The sequence below is a fragment of the Sebastes fasciatus genome, chromosome 17 (assembly GCF_043250625.1).
Source record: "Sebastes fasciatus isolate fSebFas1 chromosome 17, fSebFas1.pri, whole genome shotgun sequence".
In the NCBI taxonomy this organism is placed as follows: domain Eukaryota; kingdom Metazoa; phylum Chordata; class Actinopteri; order Perciformes; family Sebastidae; genus Sebastes; species Sebastes fasciatus.
The window spans coordinates 19,041,918-19,063,655 of NC_133811.1; the positions used below are offsets into that span (position 1 = coordinate 19,041,918).

At 42.6% G+C, this 21,738-nt stretch overlaps 1 protein-coding gene across 3 annotated transcripts in view; it reads right to left on the bottom strand.

Annotated features, from left to right (window-relative positions):
- Positions 1-21,738, bottom strand: part of jarid2b (jumonji and AT-rich interaction domain containing 2b) — a 117,453-nt gene that overhangs the window by 40,785 nt on the left and 54,930 nt on the right. For all 3 annotated transcript variants that reach the window (XM_074614456.1, XM_074614458.1, XM_074614455.1), the window contains exons 2-3: positions 19,228-19,354; positions 8,848-8,971 (exon numbers count right to left, since the gene is read on the bottom strand). In XM_074614456.1, coding sequence (XP_074470557.1) covers positions 8,848-8,971; positions 19,228-19,354 — 251 coding nt within the window. The remainder of the gene's footprint in view (positions 1-8,847; positions 8,972-19,227; positions 19,355-21,738) is intronic.

Consider the following 21,738-nt stretch of genomic DNA (forward strand, 5'->3'; position numbering starts at 1 on the left):
GGCATTATCCCACTTGTACCATGGACATTTGCCAAAGAAATAAAATTATAAACAATAATAATACAAATTTTCACAAGCCATAACTCTGTTTCCCTGGTAACGCCTGAGGGTTTGCTAATACCTGGAACAATCATTAACATCCCATAAGGTTCACATGCAATGGAAACGTTGTTCACTACTCCAGTAAATAGGATGAACCTAAGATACGACTAGGCAACAGGAGATATTACAGAGATTCTAGCCCGCTCAGCTCATAGAATTAATTTAAACGTGAACCCACAGTTTCACTGGAACTACTTAGTAGAGGTCCATTATAAGGAATAAATGGACACACTGCAGCGAATCAGAATCGAGTATTCACCCAGAACATGGTATACACTACAGTATTTCTGTATATATCGTCAGCATATGGTTTTAACGCTCAACTGCTTTGTGTTGACATCAAGATAAATGTGAGGGTGTTATTCAGATGTGTGTGTGTCTCTGTCCCAGTTCAGCTGTGACAGCTATGTGCTTCAAGCAGTCACAATAAGGCTAATATTCATTTGAGATTAAAGATATAGCAGGGCCTGTGTGCATATTTAAATATAACCTTGGCTTTTCACTCGCCCCCCTCTTTTTTTTTTTTTTACTGAATGAAACGATGAGAGGGGAGATGGCCTGATAGGCAGATGTGGAGAGAAAAGACATCTTGACAATAGATCAAGCTTAGCTGTATCTCTGTGAATATATAAATGCTATATTAGGTCAGGTGGAAGTCAGCCAGTGTCCCCCCTTTGTCACCTTAAAAATGCTAATGTACAAAAGTGGCGCGGCACTCAACCTAAACGCCATTAAAATAACTTCAAAACACCGATAGCGCTTTGCCCTGATGTAGCCAGAGGCTTTGAATTTGTAATGGATTACATGGCAGAAAATATAGAATCCAAATCCTGCTCTGCTTCCTTTACCGTCATGGCCAGAAAGGAAAGACCGCACCTAAATGTAGGCTTTGTTAGCAGTCAAGGTCCCCTGCTCAGGGCTATTTGCCTCCCCCCACCTCCTCACAACACATGCTGAACTCCAACCCTTTGACCTCTGACCTTGCAGTCCTTCTTAGTCACCCCTGGGAGTAGCCGAGCTGACCACAGCCAGATTAGGTCAATAAACATCAGAGATGGTTCTGTATGTGCTCAGCAATCAGTCTAATTAAGCCCGAGTCCCGTATGTAGACCTTCAGAGACCTTGAGTGGACTTGAGGCCTGGGGGCTAGAAACACAGGAGACTGGCTCACACAAAAGATCTGGGACAAGAGGAATACAGAGGGGCTCAAATAAGATACATATAGGTGCATAAACTGAATAGTCTACTGTTTGGAGTGCAGATTATTTTCATGATGATCTTTGTATTCTGTGATGCAGCTATTAGAACTACAGATTTGAAAGAAATTGAAGTACACGTGTGCACACAAGCATGGTGGTCGAAGCGCCAAATGCACACACATACACTGCTCCAGACTGATCAATCTCTCACCGGTGCATTTCCAATTTACAGAAGATTCCCCGGCTGAGATGACAAAACTGACCCTTCAAATGGGTCACTGCTCTCTGCTTTTGAAACGTTTTTCTTTTCACACACACAACTTCCAGCTCAGCTCTGGCTTTAATAGAACACTAAGGTGTATTTTTGCTTCCCTTTGGCTTCTACCAGCTACCTTTAAAAAGAATCCTTTCTGGCTTTTACTGGAGCTCAAAACTTGACATACAAGGTTATGCTTCTTATTGAGAGGTGTCTCAAAATGAGATATTTTTATGAAAGCATATTCTGATTCTAATATACTGACACAGTATTCTAACTATAAAGCAAGAATCTCTGTCTGTCTTTCTATGTGTTATTCACATATCTCGAGAACCGCTCATCCGATCTACTTCACACTTGGCAGGTGTATTGCTCAGGATCTAAGGGAGTGCAGTGTTGAATGTGGTGCAATTTGGCCAGATGGTGGCGCTATAACGATAACTTATATTACGAAAAAATGTCACATCTCCTGAACGCTTTGTGCCATTGCGACCACATAGACATGTGATATGTTACATATGATGTCTGAGTGACCATGGCAAATTTGGTGCCATTTGGCCAATATCTGGCGCTGTAGCAGCATCATCTAACTACGAAGGAAGTATTTTCTGTCTGTCTGTCTGTCTGTCTGTCTGTATGTATGACTGCCTTTATCTCGAGAACTGTTCATCCAATCATCTTCACACTTGGCGGGTACAAGCAGCCATACCACAGCTCTCGACAACGCTGCAAGCAGAACTTCTGGGAGCCAAGCAATCGGGCCCTTCTGGACGGGCACACGCTCCGAACGGGCGCTGCACTAGTCTTTTGTAATATACTGACAGTATTCTGAGTAGGGCTGTCCCAAATATCATTTTTTGGGCTTCGAAGCTTCCGTGAGAAATATTTGAAAGTACTCGAAGCTTCGCGGAGCAGCACGGAGTGGCAGGCTGACATGTTCTTCTTTCTGTCTGTCTCCATCTCCACTGTTTCTGTGCCCGGGACAGCGACACTGCCGCACTACTGTACTCACACGCAGCTCCACACACAACAAACGATATACGTCTGAGAATAACTAATAATAATTAATAATGTTGCGGGATTATTCCTTATTTAATGGGCTATTTTGGGATTTATACATCATTATGACACTTATATATAAAATAAAAATTGAAAAATGAAAAAACAAAGCATTCGAATAGTGATTTAGAGGTTGAATACCATGGCAACGGTCGAAGCTTCGAAGCATTTGGGTCAGCCCTAATTCGGAGTCATCTTTTTTAATATACCGATACAATATTCTGAGTCATTTTATTTTACAATAGATATTTCTGCAGCTAAAAAAAGACACACACTATTAAAAGACTTTTCTAAACTCAGGGTGGCAGCCCCAATTGCTCCGGATAAAAGAAAAATAACAGTGTACAGTAAATCCTGTCAACCATTTAGATTTTGTTGTCAAGAAGCACCATGCAAACCGGTTGTAACACGGCTAATCTGTGCTACAATCACAATGCTAGCACTTGTATTTGACAGTGATTATGGGAGCGAAGTCTGCGCTCTGACTGACATTATGCACTGTTGTGGATGGTTAATACTCCTTCACCCTGCCATTTCAGCGGAGAGCGGAAGGCTTTCATAAAGCCGCGGCGAGGCACCGACAATGAGAGCAGAGTTTAGAGGAGATTTTGGAGACTGACACGCTGACATGCAGGGCTGAGAACTGACAGACTGACTGAGAAAGAAAAAAACAAAGAGAGAGACCGTTTAAACTGTACTGGGATAAGCACAGACACAGTATTTAGTGGTGTTCCAAATTTAACACAAAGCCGCCATTTGAGTGCAAAACCAAAAAGATGCCACTCTAATGGACTGGCTGAAAGCTCAAAGGGCTAACTGTCCTGCTTTCTATTAATAAGATCAATGTGTGTTTGAATACAACATTAGGTGTTAGTAGTACAGCTAGGTGGTTGCACTACATATAGGTTCCCTCACACCTAAAGTAAATCAATAGACACATTATGGCCCTCTATTAACACACACATTTGCAGTGTGTGTGCATGCAGGCACATGCATGTAATCCCTCATAAATGGAAATGGTGATTATGCATTACTGACAAGAGTCATTGGTTACGCTAGACAAGACAAGCGTGTGTGTGTGTGTGTGTGTGTGTGTGTGTAGTGTACACACTTGGCATTCATTAAGTCGAAACAAAACAAGCGGCAGCAGCTGAGTGTGTGAGTGTGTGTCTTGGCTGAGACAACAGAGGGAGTAGATTCAAAGAGAGCCAAAAGTGGGGTTCAGTGAAGAGAGAGAGAGAGAAGAAAAGAGGCACAGAAAAGAGGGACAGAGAAAGAGAGAGAGAAACGCAGAAATTAAGTTAAGAAGCCTGTTTAAGAGGGCCACTCAACTTCTGATCTACACACACACACACACTCTACACACACTTTTGCAGCGCTTAATAAGTTTGTTTGCAGATTTTTTAAAACTTGCACGCAGTTGAACTAACAGCTGAGTCGCCGGCGGCAATGGCATGAAAACCTGTTGTAAACATAAATCAGATGAGCTGAAATAAGACATGATCTAATAGCAAATCCAAAAAATGTTATAACACATCAGATTCAGTGCTCGAGATTCGTTTCCCATTTAGAGGCTACGAAACGACTACCAGATTAATAATGATTACACAAATTAAAAACCAGAATATTCTCCAAAGCATAGACACAATCAAGCCACAAAATTGTCCTCAAAGATGAAAAAAGAAACCACACTGGAGTTTAGATTGTACCAGTGAGAGCAGCAATACTAAATTAAAATACCAATGAATAACAGTGAATGATTTACTCATCCCATTTATGACTTTACAAGATTTACAAGATGCTGACAAAACGCCAAAATTACGACAGTTTATTACTGCTGCTGTGCCAGCAGCATGTTTTATGACTGAACTGAAGACACAGAAGTATTCTATTCAACTGTAAAAAAGTTTAAATCCTATATGAAACGGATAAGGCTACCTGCAGTACTCCGCTAGCCAAGACAACAACTTCATGTTAAATACAAAGCAACAATCACCTCAAATACACAGGCTGTCTTCAAACCTATATCAAATGTGTAGGGGTGGAGGGGGAAAGAAAAAAATCGATAACAGTATCCTTGTATCAATACACAGACGTCAAGTATCGATCTTGTATTATATAAACTATTAACCTCTTAACAATCCGATGTAAAGTGAAGATACAGGTATCATATGAAACTAGAAAACTTAAAGAATTCACTGGTAACAACCATGTCATGTTAGGTGGTCGGGAAGAAAGCTAAATAACGCTCCAAAGTTGGGCAAAATTTTGGTGAGGAAAAACTGCCATGGCCATTTTCAGAGAGTTCCCTTGACCTCTGACCTCAAGATATGTGAATGAAAACTCTAAGATGAACTGAGTGAAAACTGTATCTTATTAGATAAAACAGACTTTGACAAACTGCATAACTTACAGTTAAACAAAGGTAATAAAATCGCAATACTCTGCATATCGCAAAATGTTTAAAATCACAATAAGATCGTATCGTGACTATAAGTATCATTATAAGATTGTATCATTGGGCCTCTGGTGATTTCCCACTTCTACAAATGTGGGAGAAGAACAGAGGTGCAGGAATATAAGTAGGTCAGTAAACCATGGCAGCGAAGATGAGACTGTGTGTGGGGTTGTGAATATAAGTTTGCGTGTGTATTTGCAAGGCCTGCTTTTGGCAGGGGAAACCCCATTTGGAGAATATGGTCATGCTGGTAGGAGAGGGCTACAATGAGCTGGCATGTTTGAGGGGATGTGCTGCCAGTGTCTCCACCAATCTCAGGAGCATGGGAAGGCAAACACAGAGTTGATCTCAAAGACTTCTAAAGGGGGCCGCTTCCTGCCAAAAATCACTCGCACCTGTCCTTCTGTCCCTGCCTCCCTTCCTCTCTCTCTGCTGCTCCTCCCAGTCTTTCCCTCTCCCGTCTATCCCTTCATCCTCTCTCCACAGTGTGAAACTTTTTTCTCCACTCAAAATTGGAACCAGCAACGCCACCGCTCCTCCCGTCTGTTTTGGCCAGTGCCAGGTGTAAAAGCTCCTGGCATCATCTCACTTAGTCCTGTTCGGGAACAGTGCGGGGCAGCCATGCCAGGGCACTGGAGTCATCCCTCACACATAAAAGCACACACACACACACACACACACACACACACACACACACAAAATACGCTTTTTAAAGAGGGCATGAGGCATTGCCAAGTACTGGCTAGGCTTGTGTTTCATTAGCATCAGATAGAAAGCCTTTCTTCATTCAGCCCCGCTGTGTGTATGCGTGTTTGTGTGTGTGCGTGGAGTGAACTAATGAAAACCGTGGAGCAAGCTGGCCTCGAACTGAACTCCACTCAACACAACACACAGCACTACAGGCAATCAGAGCGACGGAGAATACAAGTACGAGAGTGTCCTTGTTATACGTTATTCCTTCAGTGCTTTTCTTCCTCAGTCGGTAGAGAGTACAGGGTTAATGCTCACGGAACAATTATTCTCTAAGTGTACGATCCAACCTCTGGCATCCTCTCTGACATCAAGATAATGCTTTTCTGTCTTTCTTTTACACTTTTACCTTCATTTCATAGCCAAGGCTGTACAACTTTCATAAATTCTAAGATCTCTGACTTTTACTAGTGCTGTGTATTGGCAAGAATCTGGCGATACGATACGTATCATGATGCAGGGGTAACGATTCAATATATTGCAATATACTGCCATACTGTAAGCAAGGCGATATATTGCAATTTTTTAGAGCTGTCAAAGTTAATGCGATAATAACACCTTTGACACAAATTTGTTTTAATGCCATTAATTTCATTAACGCAATTGATCATTCGGAGGTGGTAGCTGGCTCTGTTTTAAAGCTAGAGTGATAATACTAGTATCATATGAAACTAGAAAAGGAATCCATTGGTACCAACCATGTCATACTAGCTTGTCACGAAGGAGGTTAAATAACGCTCCAAACTTACGCTAAATTTTGGGGAGGAAAAACTGGCATGGTCATTTTCAAAGGGGTCCCTTGACCTCTGACCTCAAGATCAGTGAATGAAAATGGGTTCTATGGGTACCCACGAGTCTCCCCTCTACAGACATGCCCACTTTATGATAATCACATGCAGTTTGGGTCAAGTCATAGTCAAGTCAGCACACTGACACACTGACAGCTGTTGTTGCCTGTTGGGCTGCAGTTTGTATGATTTGAGCATATTTTTTTTTATGCTAGATGCAGTACCTGTGAGGGTTTCTGGACAATATTTGTCATTGTTTTGTGCTGTTAATTGATTTCCAATAATAAAGACAGTATATACATACATTTGCATAAAGCAAGCATATTTGCCCACTTTCATGTTGATAAGAATTAGTTACTTGACAAATCTCTCTTTATGGTACATTTTGAACAGATAAAAAAATGTGTGATTAATTTTGCAATTAAATATTTTAATCGACTGACAGCCCTTGATTTTTTTAAATAAAATTTTAGGAAAACTGTCATAGTATAAAGAGCACAATTTTACTTTATTTATGCAATCAGAACAGTGGGATCTGCATTTACATTTATCACAGTCCCCGTAACATCCAACATCATAGCACGGAGGAAGCGCAAATCTTTGCAAATGAAAAGTATTGACTGAGTTCATTTTTGCAGAACCGCGTTTTTGAGAATCGATACAGCATCACACAACATAATATCTTAATATTTTCGATATTTTCTTACACCCCTAACTTTTACGTCTCTTAAACAGCCTCCTGAAAAACGTTTAATTCCTTATGAGCTGCTTCAGAGGCACGCTCTTCTGTTTTCAACGCCAGGTAGATGAAAGATCGTAATGACCGAGCTCAGATTTTGGAGGTTACAGTATCGAATGACAGCTAGCAGGACTTAGGCAGGTGCTTGACACACAGTGAATGGAGCCTGTATGGGCTGCTCATTACAGAGGGACATCTGCTGCCGTCCGGCCTCCAGACTCCGCCCCTAGCTTTACACTGATGCTTTGATGCCCTGTCAGTGTGTGTGTGTGTGTGTGAGAGAGACCAGCAGCAGAACAAAACAACACACACAAGCATGCACTCACTCTCACACACACATACACCTGCCACCTACAGTACAGTACCCAGCTGCTTAAGAATAAAAATATAAGAAAAAGGTTTATGGCTGCTAAAAATATAAGCATGAACATGTCCTGTATTGTGTGAGAGCGAATGTGATGTCGAGGCAGAGGAAAAACATCAGCTTCGACAAACACACACAAGCCATTTTAATCTGCTGTACACTCTATAGAGCGTGATTATTTGTAAATCATATTTTCCAGCTTGTGATTTCAAAACCTGCTTCATGCTGAATGCATTAGACGCATCACATTATCCAAACAATCCTTTATTCCATTTTTCCAAGAATATTTGTCTAAAGACAGAGAGCAGTGTTTTGTACCAATCTATCTGAATTTTTTTTTTTTTTTTTTCACCATTTCAATAATTCACTCGTGATATAATAAATGCCTTTAAAAAAAAAAAAAAAAAAAAATGACGCCTGCCGGAAATTAACAGTGTATTGTACTCTGCGACAAGTTAAATTTGTAAATGATTCATTTGGAAATGCATGGCAACATTCCTTTAAGTGGCTAATTATAAATGACTGAAATGGCATTTGCGTTAAAAGAAGAGGGGGTGTGCTCATTAAAAGACCTCGGCGGCGCTCTTTAAAGGGTGGTGCTGTTTACACTTCTCCGTTGACTGTCATCTTCTATTACACAACTAATAGACAACTTGCTCTCCTCCAAAATCTTTACTGCACGCGCTTAATGAGAGAGGGAGCTACTAAGTACAAAAATCAATGCGATGAACTAAGTCGCGCTGAAACATTTTGAATTGATTTTGCTGGGGATGTTGTAAGAGAGAATACATGAGGAGACAAAGAGAGCAACGGAAAATAAAAAAACAATGGAGGAAGATAAAGTGTGTGTGTAAAACAGTGTAAAGAACTTGAAAGCAGCTTCTCAACCCTCAGAACTCAGGAAATCCATCACAACGAAGCTGCACGTTGTAACGTGTGCAAAGTTTCTCCTCACACTCGCAGCCTCGCACATTCACGCTCACAGTATCAGCAGCCTTTGATATAAACTCAAGACAGGCCCACAATTCTACACCAATACAACATTCAGGGCTCTATAAAGCCTTTTAATAACCCAATGACTCAACAGAATGGGGAACGCTACACACACATAAAAACACACACGCAGTCTCACCTCTTCTTTGCAGGTCCGTCTTCACCGTACTCGCGGCTGCCGTGGCCCTGAGAACGCAAGGACCCATCTTCTTTGTGGCTGCCCTTTGACCCCGAGCCGTTCAGTTGCCCATTGGCTAGGGAACCTAGAGAGAGAGAGAGAGAGAGAGAGAGAGAGAGAGAAGCACCGAAAGGGTTAACGGCATGGTCCTTTGTAGGGCTGGGCGATATGGCCACAATCTTCTATCCTGATATAGGTCATTTCATATCTCAATAACAATATACATCACAATATAGCATGTTTTCTGGTAATTCAATAAATGAAGAGTCTATATGAAATAACCACATGGTTTTGTATACCGCTGTGTGAATTAAATATAGAGAAGTATCGATACATATTGATACTGAATATTTGAGTTTCAATACTGATTTTCAACAGTATCGATACACGGTTAACAGCTATGCTTTCTGCTCTCTCTTCTCCACAACAGCAAGTTGATGCGCTCACATTGCTATTTATCTTTTAAAAAAATCTAAAATGATATGCCCTTAATGTTGTGTAAAGTTTCCCCTTGGTATAGAAAAGGGTATCGAATATCAATATTAGTATTTTCTCATTGAATTAAGAAAGTTAGTGCAAAATGATGAGATTTTCTGAGCATTTGTTTGTTATTATTATCAATTTAGATGATGATTTAATTACGATATGATTTCATTGAGACGATAAATTATCATATTGAATTATCGCCCAGGTCTAGTCCTTTGTGGACATTTTATGCTCCATACAGCATAAAAGATATAGCACGAGTCTCTGGGGAACAAACATTGCTTTCATCTGACAGTGTTAATAAAGCCTTCTGTTTTTGTTTTTGATTTGATGCAGAAGAAGAGAGGGCTAAAGGCAAAGTAGATGCTTTTCTTTTGATTAGATTATGGTGGTTCTGCTTTATCTGACAGTGTACAGAACATGGTAAACAGAAGAAAGGCAGAAATACAGAGAGAGATCCAGAGTGTGCAAATACACTGAGCTCCTGAGCCCAAAGCATCGGCAGTCAATGCGAAAATAGTGGCATGTTGTCTATCCAGCAATTGTGACAGAATGACAAACTCACATACGGTCCTTCACATCACGTATTGCAGCATCACGGGGGCTAGTGTCGGAGCAAGGAGAGTTACTTATTCATTTTTCTGTCCACATTTCCCTTGTCAAGTGCAACTGCTTTCCTCTGCTGACGTACGTGATGTCTGCCCTTTGACAAAGAATTTAAAATAACAAGCCCGAGGCGGTGAGAGAAGTGAACAGATATTGCTGGACTTGACGTTCTCAGTGAGCCCAATTGGCAGAGCCCCAATTAAATATTTAGCAAGCGACTCAGACAAACAAAATAAGCCCCCAGACAGATTCTGAAATCAAAAGCAACAACAGGCACAGAGAATTCAAATTAGGTCAAACAGAGGAGTGGAAGTCAATGGTAATTAAGGGAGACAACCAAATTAAATAGATATCACAAGGGTTGTTTTTTCTCATGGGCAGCTCTGGCAATTCTTGGAACGTGTCGCACAGGTCTGTCTGATTCAACAACGGCGCGCAAATGAGCAAATTTATCGGAGGGAAACAACCGGGGTGTTCAAAAGCTTTTCAGGGTTGCTTAAAATATATGAATGCGGGAGTCAGAGTGGCAGTGACCTGTTTAAAACTAGCTGAAATATCACTTTACAGTGCTGAAAGCTGAAGATTTATATCAGAGAGTGAGAAATGCAGCAATCAAACATTTGACACTGACAGTAATTCATCCCATTTTACCCGTTTTGACAAGTATTCACCCCTGAGTGGACTTTGGCATGGCACGCTGTTCAATTACTCACATTATTATTTTGCAAAAACAAAATGATGACTCACTGAACAGTCAAGCTTCAAAGTGGTTTGTTTAACCAAGAACGCTGCCGTCATAAACCTTTTCATTCACTTTTACTCTGGCATGTCACTCTCTCTGATTGGCTGAGGGATTCTTCCCAGCACACCCAGTGAAATTCCATTTGACTGATGCTTCGGAGGGACGTGTCAATCACCCCGCACCACAAACTCCTAATAGTGGGTGTCAAAAGGAAAATAAATTAAGATAATAACGACAGCGGAGCGCCGGTTACGATAAGTGGCAACTTGAATGCTATCCTGTTAGCGAGGACTCTACCGTGGAACAAGCCCGGGCATTGTGTCATGTGAGAGATACGGGAGCTGTAAGATCAAATGACAGTGTAGGAGACAGGATGGAGACGAGCAGCAAAAAAGGAGTTTTCAAACATATGATTTAACGGAGATTTATAAATGTGCTTTGGGGCTGAATGAGCGCACACACACACACACAGCCACACTTTCTCATGATTGCACACTGGCGGTTAGTTTCTTACACACACAGGGCAGGTCAGTACCTGAAAACCGGAGATACAGTCATCAGGCACGCATCGTTGCGGTCAGAAAGTTAACAGGCGCCGAAGTGATGAGTAAGGCCATTGCACTGCTGGCAATGCTTTATGTTGGTGTTTGAGAGCCACTAAGTCTATAGGCCGCGGGTGAATCACTGCTTTACAATGTCTTGATTTGCACGAAAGGCTCACATCCGCTTGCCTTTAATCAATCAAGAGCTTCACTTAAAGAACTCTGAAGTTTCCCCTTAAAGCTGCAGTGGGTAGAAATGGAGCAAATATGATTAAAAAAAGTTATTTTTATAAAACAGTCACTATATCCTGACAGTTGTGAATGAAACAGGTCATCTGAAAAAAAAAAATCACATGCCTCTGTGTCCTCCGGTGCTCCTAATGGCATCTGCAAGGTTTCACAGACCGGAGGAAAACAACCAATCAGAGCCGAGCTGGAGCCTTGCCGTCTCTGAGCAGCTGTCAATCACTCGCGAACTCCAATCAAACGGTCAAATTAGGCAGCGCTGATCAAATATGAATCAATATTCTGTTACTGTAATGCCTATTTCTCACCTCAAATGTTTTTAGAAACAATTTTTAGCGTACAGTTTAGCTGTAAAATGAGAAAGTTTGTGACCCGGCAGCCATGTTGAGATCAGTTGAGGAAATACCAACCCCAGCCAATAGGAACGCTCTCTCTAAAACGACCTGTGATTTGTGAAAGTCTTCCGCAAATACATTTTTTTAAAGCCCGAAATCAGAGTCAAGAGGAGGTGCAGAAGTCTAGTTTTCGCTCAGAGCACTTGAATTACAATATGCTGAAAGGTTATTATGGATTTTTTGCCCAATGATGCCAGAAACGTTCTGCCTACTGGAGCTTTAAGCTTTAATTTCTCAGTACTTAAAACTAATAATTAGTTGAAGCACTACAGAGAGGAGATGGTGCAAGGAGTCTTATCACGACTTCAGGACCGTTTTTTTTCCCAGGGAAACTTGCACCAGAGCAAAAAAAAACACAAAATAGCTCATTAACTTTAATTGTGCTCAGAAAATGACTGACGCGTGATGTCCCCGCAGAACGCAAACAAACCCATTCCACACTCCCCCCTCTTCTTCCCTCCTCCACTTTCTCCCTCCCTCCATCTATCCTCCAAAGAGATGTTTGACATATGCTGGTTGCACATGAATGCCCATCCGAGGGCCGGAGCTGGGAATCTTGGGAAGGCTGAGGGGCTGGGGATGGGCAAAGTGTGGTGCCTAAACTCAAGCTCCTGGTGCTGGTGGTGGAGGAGGCCTGCGACCAGAGGGTGGTGTAGTGGTAGAGGTTAAAGGCTGGGATTGGACGGGGCAGCGGAGGGAAATGCTAGTGTGCCATCCCAATAGCTGCTCCTTTGGGGGGGGGGTTCTAATCAAATTTATGCGTGCTAAACTAAGCCCATCGCCTCACTATGCTCACCTCAAAGTCTCGAGAGAGCAGGAGGGAGCGAGCAGAGGTGCATAGCGTAACATCGCATATCACAGGGCTGAGAGAAGCCTATTAGTGTGAGCTGTGGTAATAAGTGGAACTATAGCATAGGAAAGACAATCATAATGGGGGCAGAGAGCCCTTATAGGTGCTTTATTACACTCACAAACACACCTAATGTACAGGGAACCATGTAAGGGCCGTGAATATCTTGCTATGATAGAATGCTTGCTTGTTTCTAGGTTAGCAGATACGTGGTAGTAATCTGTCTTTTGACTTACGTCTCATAAATGCGTACAATTTGCAGTGGGAATTCTAATGTTATACAAGACTTTAATCCCCATTTCCCTCTTGTAAACAAGAGCACTAAAATTATACTTCATGCCCTTTGTTCAAGCAGTCTGGGCCTGTATACAATTAAAGTTGTCGGATAATATGAAAGGAAACAATGGGTAGTTTAATTTTAGGGAAACTCCCCGTAGTATCCATTCCCAGAAGCTTTTCGGAGTAAAAGCAGATAGTAAAACTTGACTGCCTGCCTGGCGAGAGGGTTTCAAATGGCTCCAAATATATTGCTCTTCCCTGCGAAATTGAACCCAACAACGTTGCATGACACTTACCACAAGCCAGAACAAAAGCATACAGCAATGTGGCGTTTCAGAAACATCATGGCATCTGCTTTGTTGTGCAGTTTAGGGCCATAAATCTAAAGCATCAAAGGGGGAAAATGGGGCTTGAGCGGTTGCATAAAAAAGAGCACGTGAGGACAGAATAGATGCAATCTCTTTCACTCTTTTGGCTACTGGGATTCTCTTCACCTTCCATCCCTCTCTCTGCTGGGAGAGAGAGAACAGAGGGCCCACACAGTGTTTCAGCTGCCACGGCTGACACTCCGGCCACGCAAGGGGCTGGCAGCATGGGAAATACAGACAGACAGCAGAGTGACAGCAGAGGGAGCGCTGAAGGAAAGGGGACGACATGCATAAAAAAAGGGGGTAGGAACTGCAGGTCCTGAGATGGGCAGACAGACAGGACGAGACCGAGAGGGGACAGTCGGAGAAATGGGCGAACAGGGAGCCCTCTCTCTTCAGCCCCTTCTGGGTTTTTGGCCGGCGGCCAGCTCCTCCATCAACAGCACTCTCGGGGAAATGGAGAGGGAGGAAAGGATGGCCGGGGAGAAAAAAGAGGATCGCACGAGTGTAGCGGGGAGAGATGCGAGGTACAGGAAGAAGATGCGACTTTAACAGTACGGAGAACAGGAGAGGAAGGGTGGGAAACTGGACAGAGGGAGGGGAAGGATGAGTGGCGATGGAGGAAGAATGGAAAAAGAGGGAGGGAGGGTTTGGGTGACAGATACTGTAGGTAGTTAAGACAGACGGGGCAGAGGACAGGAAGGACAAAGCGGAAAAGAGGGAGAGATGGTGAGAAAAAGGGAGACAGAGACGGATGGAGGGAGGGGGTGTGGAGATACATAATCGAGGAGATTGAGCAGCGGGAGGGAGAGAGGAGACAGGAGCTCGCGGAGAAGGCAGTAACCAGAGTCCTATTGATGTGTAACGAAACCCCGCATCGGGGGAGGGACAACCGGAAGGACAGACGGATGGAGGGAGACGGGGATGAGAAAAAAAGGAGAGGAAGAATGTGGCCGTGATGGAGCGGGAGAACAAGCGGAAGCCGGGACGCAGAAGGGCATAATGTCATTTTGTTAAATAATGCAGGCGGCGAGCGGGAGAAAGCAGGAAGTGTGATGGACACAGAGATGGACGGCTGCCAACAGCGAGAGGCAAAGTGGCTGGGGGAGATGGCATGATTGCGGGCTATGGGCAGGGAGAAGGCTGGGTGGGTGGGGAGATGGAGTGACACACACACACACACACACACACACACACACACACACACACACTAACGGACACACACGCAGCTGACTGACAGACTGCCACGCCCCCTTTAAAACAGATCGCCACGCAGTGACGGAGAGAGGAGGAGGAGGAGGAGGAGGAGAGAGGGAGAGGCTGGGGAGGGATGGAGGTATGTGGGGAGGGAGACAAATGCTGCTTTAAGGAGGTATCGCTGTAACCTCCTTCGGTCAGACCTATTTCCCAAAATGGTGGATGCTTATCTCGAAATATACCGAAGCAGAGAGGACCTTGCCTCGGTTTGGACCAGATCCTGTGTATAGACTAACATTTGTTTTTCATTATTCTTCATTATGCTTTTGTCCTTTCCTTTAGTGTGTTATTTAATTGTTTGTGCATGTAAAAGGTCTGCAAAGTTACAAAGCCCAAAGTCCACACCAAAGGGGAGTTATTCTTTCCCATAGAAACTCTGCTCCTGAACTGCCTGAAACGCCTTGCTTGAAGTCCTGCCTTTTTTTCCGTAACATGGTGATGTCACAAAGTAACACACTTTGCCTAGGAGCTAGTTTGGCATGCCCTAAAACAAAGGAGCTCAAACAGAGCGTTTCAGACAGAGACAGAACGTGAAAAGCCAGTTGAACGGTATGGGAAAAATTAAATTAAATTAAATGTTTTTTGAACATTAAAGCATTAAAGCATTAAAGCATTTAAACATGCTTACAAATACAAGTGCGCACCTGAAAAATGAGGATAATAGGTCCTCTTTAATAACCATTCTCTGGTACAAGCTTCTGAAATGTGGGTATTTTCTGGTATTGTAAGTCTACTATGATAGTAAAGTCAATTTTTCACTATTTTCTGACCAAACGATTAACTAAATAATAAATAATCAACAGAATAATTGATAATTAAAATAATTCTTTGTTGCACCCCTACTTTCAATTATTTTGCGATAAAATAGTTAAAGAAAACACGAAATGATTCCCATCATAATTTCCCAGAGCTCAAGTCAATGCCTTAAAAATAGCTTATTGTGTCCAACCAGCAGTCCAAAGCCGTCTAATTTAAAACAATAAATCAATAAAAGCAATAAATCCTCACATTTGACAAGCTGAAACCAGCAAATGTTTTGACATTTGCTTATGCAATTATACAATCATTTAAATTTTCTGCCAGTCAAATAATCCATTAACCGACTAATCATTTAGATACGACAGTTATCTCTAATCCATCATCTTCTCCAACTCTATGACACATTTAAGGATCATGCACAGTACATGCCTGGTCTGGCTCCAAAATGGCTGATAGTTTCATAATAATGCCTGTGTGAGACTGAAAACTGTGGCACATGTCTGGCCCCAACATAAGCCCAGACTCTCTAACCCACAGTCCTCTAAAACAGCAGGAGCTGCCCATTCAGGATGTAACGCACGCTGAGCGTGATCTTCCAAAATGGCTGACAGTTTCACCGCAACGTCTGTGCGAGAAGGGGAAACTGTGCCGCTCGTACGACCTCCAAAGCCTCGCTAACCCACGGTGCTCTAAAACAGCGGGGCCCGTCTATTCAGCCCCAGCTCCCTTTTGTGTCAGCGCGGGCTGCTGTCGTTACCCCCGGCACGACGGGCCGCCGACGCTTTCTAATGAGTCATTTTTATTCAGGCGATAAGGTCAGCTACCCGCGGCGGCTTAAAAGGCCCCGAGGAGCTCTGGAGTGGCAGCTATGAGATGCCAGACAGACATGCAGAGATACACTAGCTACAGGGAGGGGAGGGGGCACTCAGCACAGACACAGAGAGACGAAATGAAGGTGTGAAAAAATATATAATATAGAGAAGGAAAAAAAAAACGCTAGGTATAAAAGATAAGCTACATTTCAAAAGAGACTTCCCTCCTGTCTGCCTGTCTGCCTGTCTGCCTGTCTGTCTGTCTGTCTGTCTGTCTGTCTGTCTGTCTGTCTGTCTGTCTGTCTGTCTGTCTGCCTGTCTCCCTTCCCTGCCTAGCTGGATGACTGGCTGGCTTCTTTGGCTGGGCGTGAGGCTCTTTTTTCCTCCTGTTTCCTTTCTTTCGGTGTCTGGCTTGTGTTAATGTCAGCTGAGAATAGCTTCTGAGGCACGTGTGAAGTTCAAAATCTCCTCCGCTGCCTGGCAGAGGGCTTTTTTTTGTGTTGGAGCACCAGTGTCAAACAAAGACATGGTGGCAGCTTGGTTCAAAACAAGCTGTTCATCCCCCCTGTGCTCTCACTCTTCTTGTGTTGTTTCAGGTTTACACGGGTCTAACAGCAAAATCCCTTAACTGTTACTGTAGCGGGCTTCCACCTGGAATTGGATTTCTGTCTAACTGAGCAACTTCAAGTATTAATTCATGTCAGGGTTTCTATTAGTCCGCGTTTTAATGAGTGCAAACGTCCACGCTGCAAAAGATTAAAAACACTTATACATAGGTTTTTTCTTCGGTGGAGGATGCAGCTCATCAGAGTCCCTCTGTTTGATGCGTAAACAACATTTGAAAACTAGTGGGAAATACTTTTAGAGTTCAAGGGCTCCTTTGAGAATGTGACACTGAACCAGCAAAGTGATATAATGCAGCTCGCTGCCCACTGACCCACAACAAAAGGAAAATGAGAGGCCTTGATCATTTGTTCTCGGTGGATTCTCTCCATGTTAAGTAAAGTCAGTCAAAGTAAACACGCTTAGTCTCCACTTACAAACAGACTAATAAAACTGTCGCCTTCAATTAAAGGACTGAAGAGCCAGACTGAGAGGCTAATGTCGGCCAAGCCAGACAGAATTGGCAACTCTTGACATTTACTCCGCAAAATTCTAGCGCAGCAGATTCATTTCCTCAAAACAAAGTGAACGGTTTTCACTCGGTTCAATTCAAGGTAATCCTTTAAGTGTTGTAGGGCTGTTTACAGTACATTGCAAGTCATTTTATCCTATTTAAATTTACCTCAGCTAAATAAAGATTTCCAAATATGGGATGGGAACTGATATCCACTTAAACTTATTCTTAGACTGGCATGCAATGGTAAGCCTACTGTATGTTCAAACATCTGGCTCAACTTGGCAGAATTTAACACTACAACTTTTGTATTCAAGTGATTTGAACAAATGTGGTCAGTTTGCTTTATTTCCTGTTATTCACCATGAGGAATGAATACACTAACTTACCACTTTACCTGAATCATACTGTGGTAAAGTGGGAAAGCTACAATTACACACATCTGATATATCTGTGTCTATCCAAGTACAAATAGACGAGTGGAAGGAAGGGACACACAATGGTACAGTTCCCTTACAAACCCCCTGGTGTCGCGTTAGTCGCCTGCGATTGCAAAAGCACTCACTTCATACTTTTACTAATATCTCTGTAACGGATGTATGTAGCGACTTACTTTAAAACTATCCTGCAGTGCACGGTTCAGCCGATACAATGCACCAACGCTTGCTCTTATAATCGATCCAGCGGTTTGGTAAACCATCAAGAAAACACATATTTTTTGGACACTTTCAAAAACATGTCTGGCAGATATGTTGACTCTCTGCTCTCTTCTTCACTGGAGTTTTATGTCGTTTGGCAAACAACTTTATGGTGCGTTACTGCCACCAACTGGTAGCCTATGGACCATGGATCAGGAGTCTAACTATTCACTAGTTTTAGAAACTCTCTCCTCTCCAATCACTAGCTGTGTTATTAGGAGGTGAACCGTGCGCAGAGCCACTGTGCCAACGACGGTTGCAAAATGGCAAATCGCCGATTTATAAACGTGATTGGAGAGATCTATGCTGTGTCCCGAGCCTTTAGAAATCTACTGCAACACGAAAGCGACCTTCAGAGAGTAAATAGATGTATCAAGATAGATATCTGAAGTGTGTTGAGCTGCGTACAGACATTGTCGGAAGTGGCGAGGTCGGCAAAAGGGCGAAGAGCTGCGAAATAATGCTGATAAAAATGTACATAGTTCTGTTTGTCTGTGTAATAGAGTTTATTTTGTTTTCCATTTTTCTTTCACTTGAGGCCTTGGGCTACAATGTGAAGAGAGTAAACAGTTTCTTTCTATTCACTTCTTGGTCAATTACTTGCTTGAAAGGATGCACCGACCGTTACCACATCGGATCAGATCGGGCCGATACTAGCTCAAATAGCTGATCTATTGAATTCAATTCTATGTGTATATACTATAGATATTACATTCTGGAATTTAAATTCCTGTTTAAGTTTTGCTCATTTGTGGCGGCATTAAAAAGGTTTACACCGGAATTGTAAATCCTATTAATTTTGAACATTTTGCTAGAACACAATTTATTATTTTAATACAATTCAGTATATCTATATCTAAGCTATGTATATATTTGTCACATTTTGTTCTACAAAGTTAGGAAAGCATTGTTTAAGTCAAACCTGCTGTTGCCTAAAAGAATGATCCCAGTCCCTTCCACACAGCTTATTAATTAAAAACAATTATCAGATCGGTACTCTGTATCGACCGATACCCAAAGCCCAGGTATCGCTATCGGTATCAGGACTGAAAAAGTCAGAACTGTGCATCCCTACTTGCTTGTGCCTCACAGTACTGAATCTATACACGTTTATATATTAAGAGAGTCGAGGCTCAAAATGGCTCAGTCCCCAGAGTGTTTTAAGGACGTGGATATGAACTTACCATTGGAGTTTGGTGTTCCATCACCATCCAGCTGCCGTTTCTGTGCGCTCCTAAACTCCTTTAGGGAGAGGTAAAGCACCTTTCGCATAACCCTCTCCTCCGACCACGGGATCCCATCACTGTCATCCTGTAGAAACATACAGAGAGAGAGAGAATGGGTCAATACAAACTATTGTCACTTTTGTGATACAACAAACAGTTCTGAATGATCATGTTATTTTTTGAAAAATCGAAACTGGCAGACAGACAATAAAAAACACATTAATATAGGCTGCAAGTTTGAATGTCAGAGCTGTTTATGCCTTTATTTCTTTGCCTTGTTGCCTTTTGACTTACAGACCAGTTGTCCAAAACAAAACAAAACCTAACAAGCTAATGTCAGCACAGACTGTCCATTTCCACGCATGAATGCATGAAAAGGTACGGCAGCTTTGGTAAAGAGAAACAGAAAGTTTTTGTATGATGGGGGAATCTCCTTTCGTATTGTTGCGGTTGCATCCTTCCCCTCCGTTTCTCGCCATATCGTGACATTGGCAAGACACAACATTACCATAACATAGCATTAGCTTGCAGCTAGACACAGGGCGACGCATTTTGCATAACAATGTGCGAAGGACTGCATCTCCCCACAATGCCTTGATAGGACAGTGTTATGGTGATGAATAGCTAGGAAGCAAATGAAAAAAGCATCATGGGACTTGCGAGTTCATGTGTTGCCAATCTCTCCCAGCGAGACTGAGACAGAAGACGTTATTGTCAAAGGAGGTCAGCAGAAGTCACACACACCACACATCCTTTCCCAAGACATGGCTATATTTCCCCAGTCAGTTTCAATCTGAGCAACAAACACATGACAGCGAAGACTGATTTTATTCAAATACTATATTGCTCATATTGAGCATTTTAACAGCTCAATTTAAAAAATACTCCACTGTGACAAGCTTTGTTAAAAGGGTCTTTAGTGAGTGTCCAACAGCAATAACCATACTTCTCTTCCCCCCCCCCCCCCCCCCCCCCGCTCCCCTACACTCATTGCTCTAGCAGCTGTGTTTGATGTCGAACAACGCTAATGACTAAAGGAAATGAGATTAGGACATGAGCAACAACAAAGAGGTATTAATAAATAATGGAAACTGGAAATAGCTTTTCTCTTGTCGAGCCATGGGGCGAGTGGATTTCAGCTGTGAGGTTTGAGAAAAGAAAACACTCTGTCTTTGTGCAAAAAAGCTAATGTATGCTAATTATTTGAATTAAACTGCAGCACACTTCTGATCCCGTCGGCTCATCCCGGTGAGCACGTTTTTTTTCCTTCCCTCTGAGTCAAATGTAATGTAAGAGAACAGACGTGGGAAAGTGTGTGGGAGCGCGTTCTGTTCATCCAGTTGACTCAGATCATTAAGAGTCGGCCTCGGCTGAGTGGCTGGCGGACATCACGGTGTCATCAGCGCGGGGTGTATTTAAGGATCTCCAACTCAGTCACACGAAAATGAATCACTCCGAGATGTTTTTAACGCTGCTGTAACAACAAGATGACGGTCACGGGGTTCCATTAAGAACGAGTGTGCTTTCAAAAAAGATAAACTGAAGAATTCAGTGCAGCTGGGGGTAACACAACTGAGTCTGTGTGTCAGCCTGTCTGACTGTGTGAAAGGGAGAAAGTTAATCTCGTCCTAATATTATGCATCCTCCCACAGCCAATGAATAAAATGCTACTGAAACGGCTCATAAATGTCTCGTCTTTCATTCCTGCAGTCCCGGGTCTAGTATACTCTGTTCACACACACACACACTGAAACACACAATACACTCACTGCTAATTATAGCAGCATCACAACAGGGTGTGTGCAAATGTGCCTGAACTTTGAAACCTTGAAGTAAACGCACACAATGATCTTACACCAAGATGACTTTCTGAACCGCGCCAATACGCTCACAGTTCACAATGTTCTGGGTATAAACTCAGATCTACTTCATGCAACTGCTTCCTGCTTCGTCACTCACCACTACTATAGTATATAGTAATTCAACAGAAAGTCAGATTACTTAAAGAGGACCTATTGTGCTTTTTTTCCCCTTTCCTTTAGTGTGTTACATAGTTTTTTGTGCATGTAAAAGGTCTGCAAAGTTACAAAGCCCAAAGTCCATGCAAAAGGGAGTTACTCTCCCCCCACAGAAACACTGCTCCTGAACTGCCAAAAACGCCTCGCTTGAAGTCCCGCCTTTTTCTTCCTTAACATGGTGATGTCACCAAGAAACACATTTGCATAATACCTGCCTAGTGGCTAGTTTGGCACGCCCTCAAATTAAGATAGTTAGAGCGGAGCCGCAGCAGAGTTCAAAGAGTTTGGTTCAGTTGACCAATCACAACAGAGTGGGCCAGCTGACCAATCAGAGCAGACTGGGAGCTCAGTTCGTATGAAACAAAGTATCAAATTAAAGCATGTAAACATGTTCTAGTAGAAACCTAAAAGACAAGTATGCACCTGAAAATGAGCATAATAGGCCCTCTTC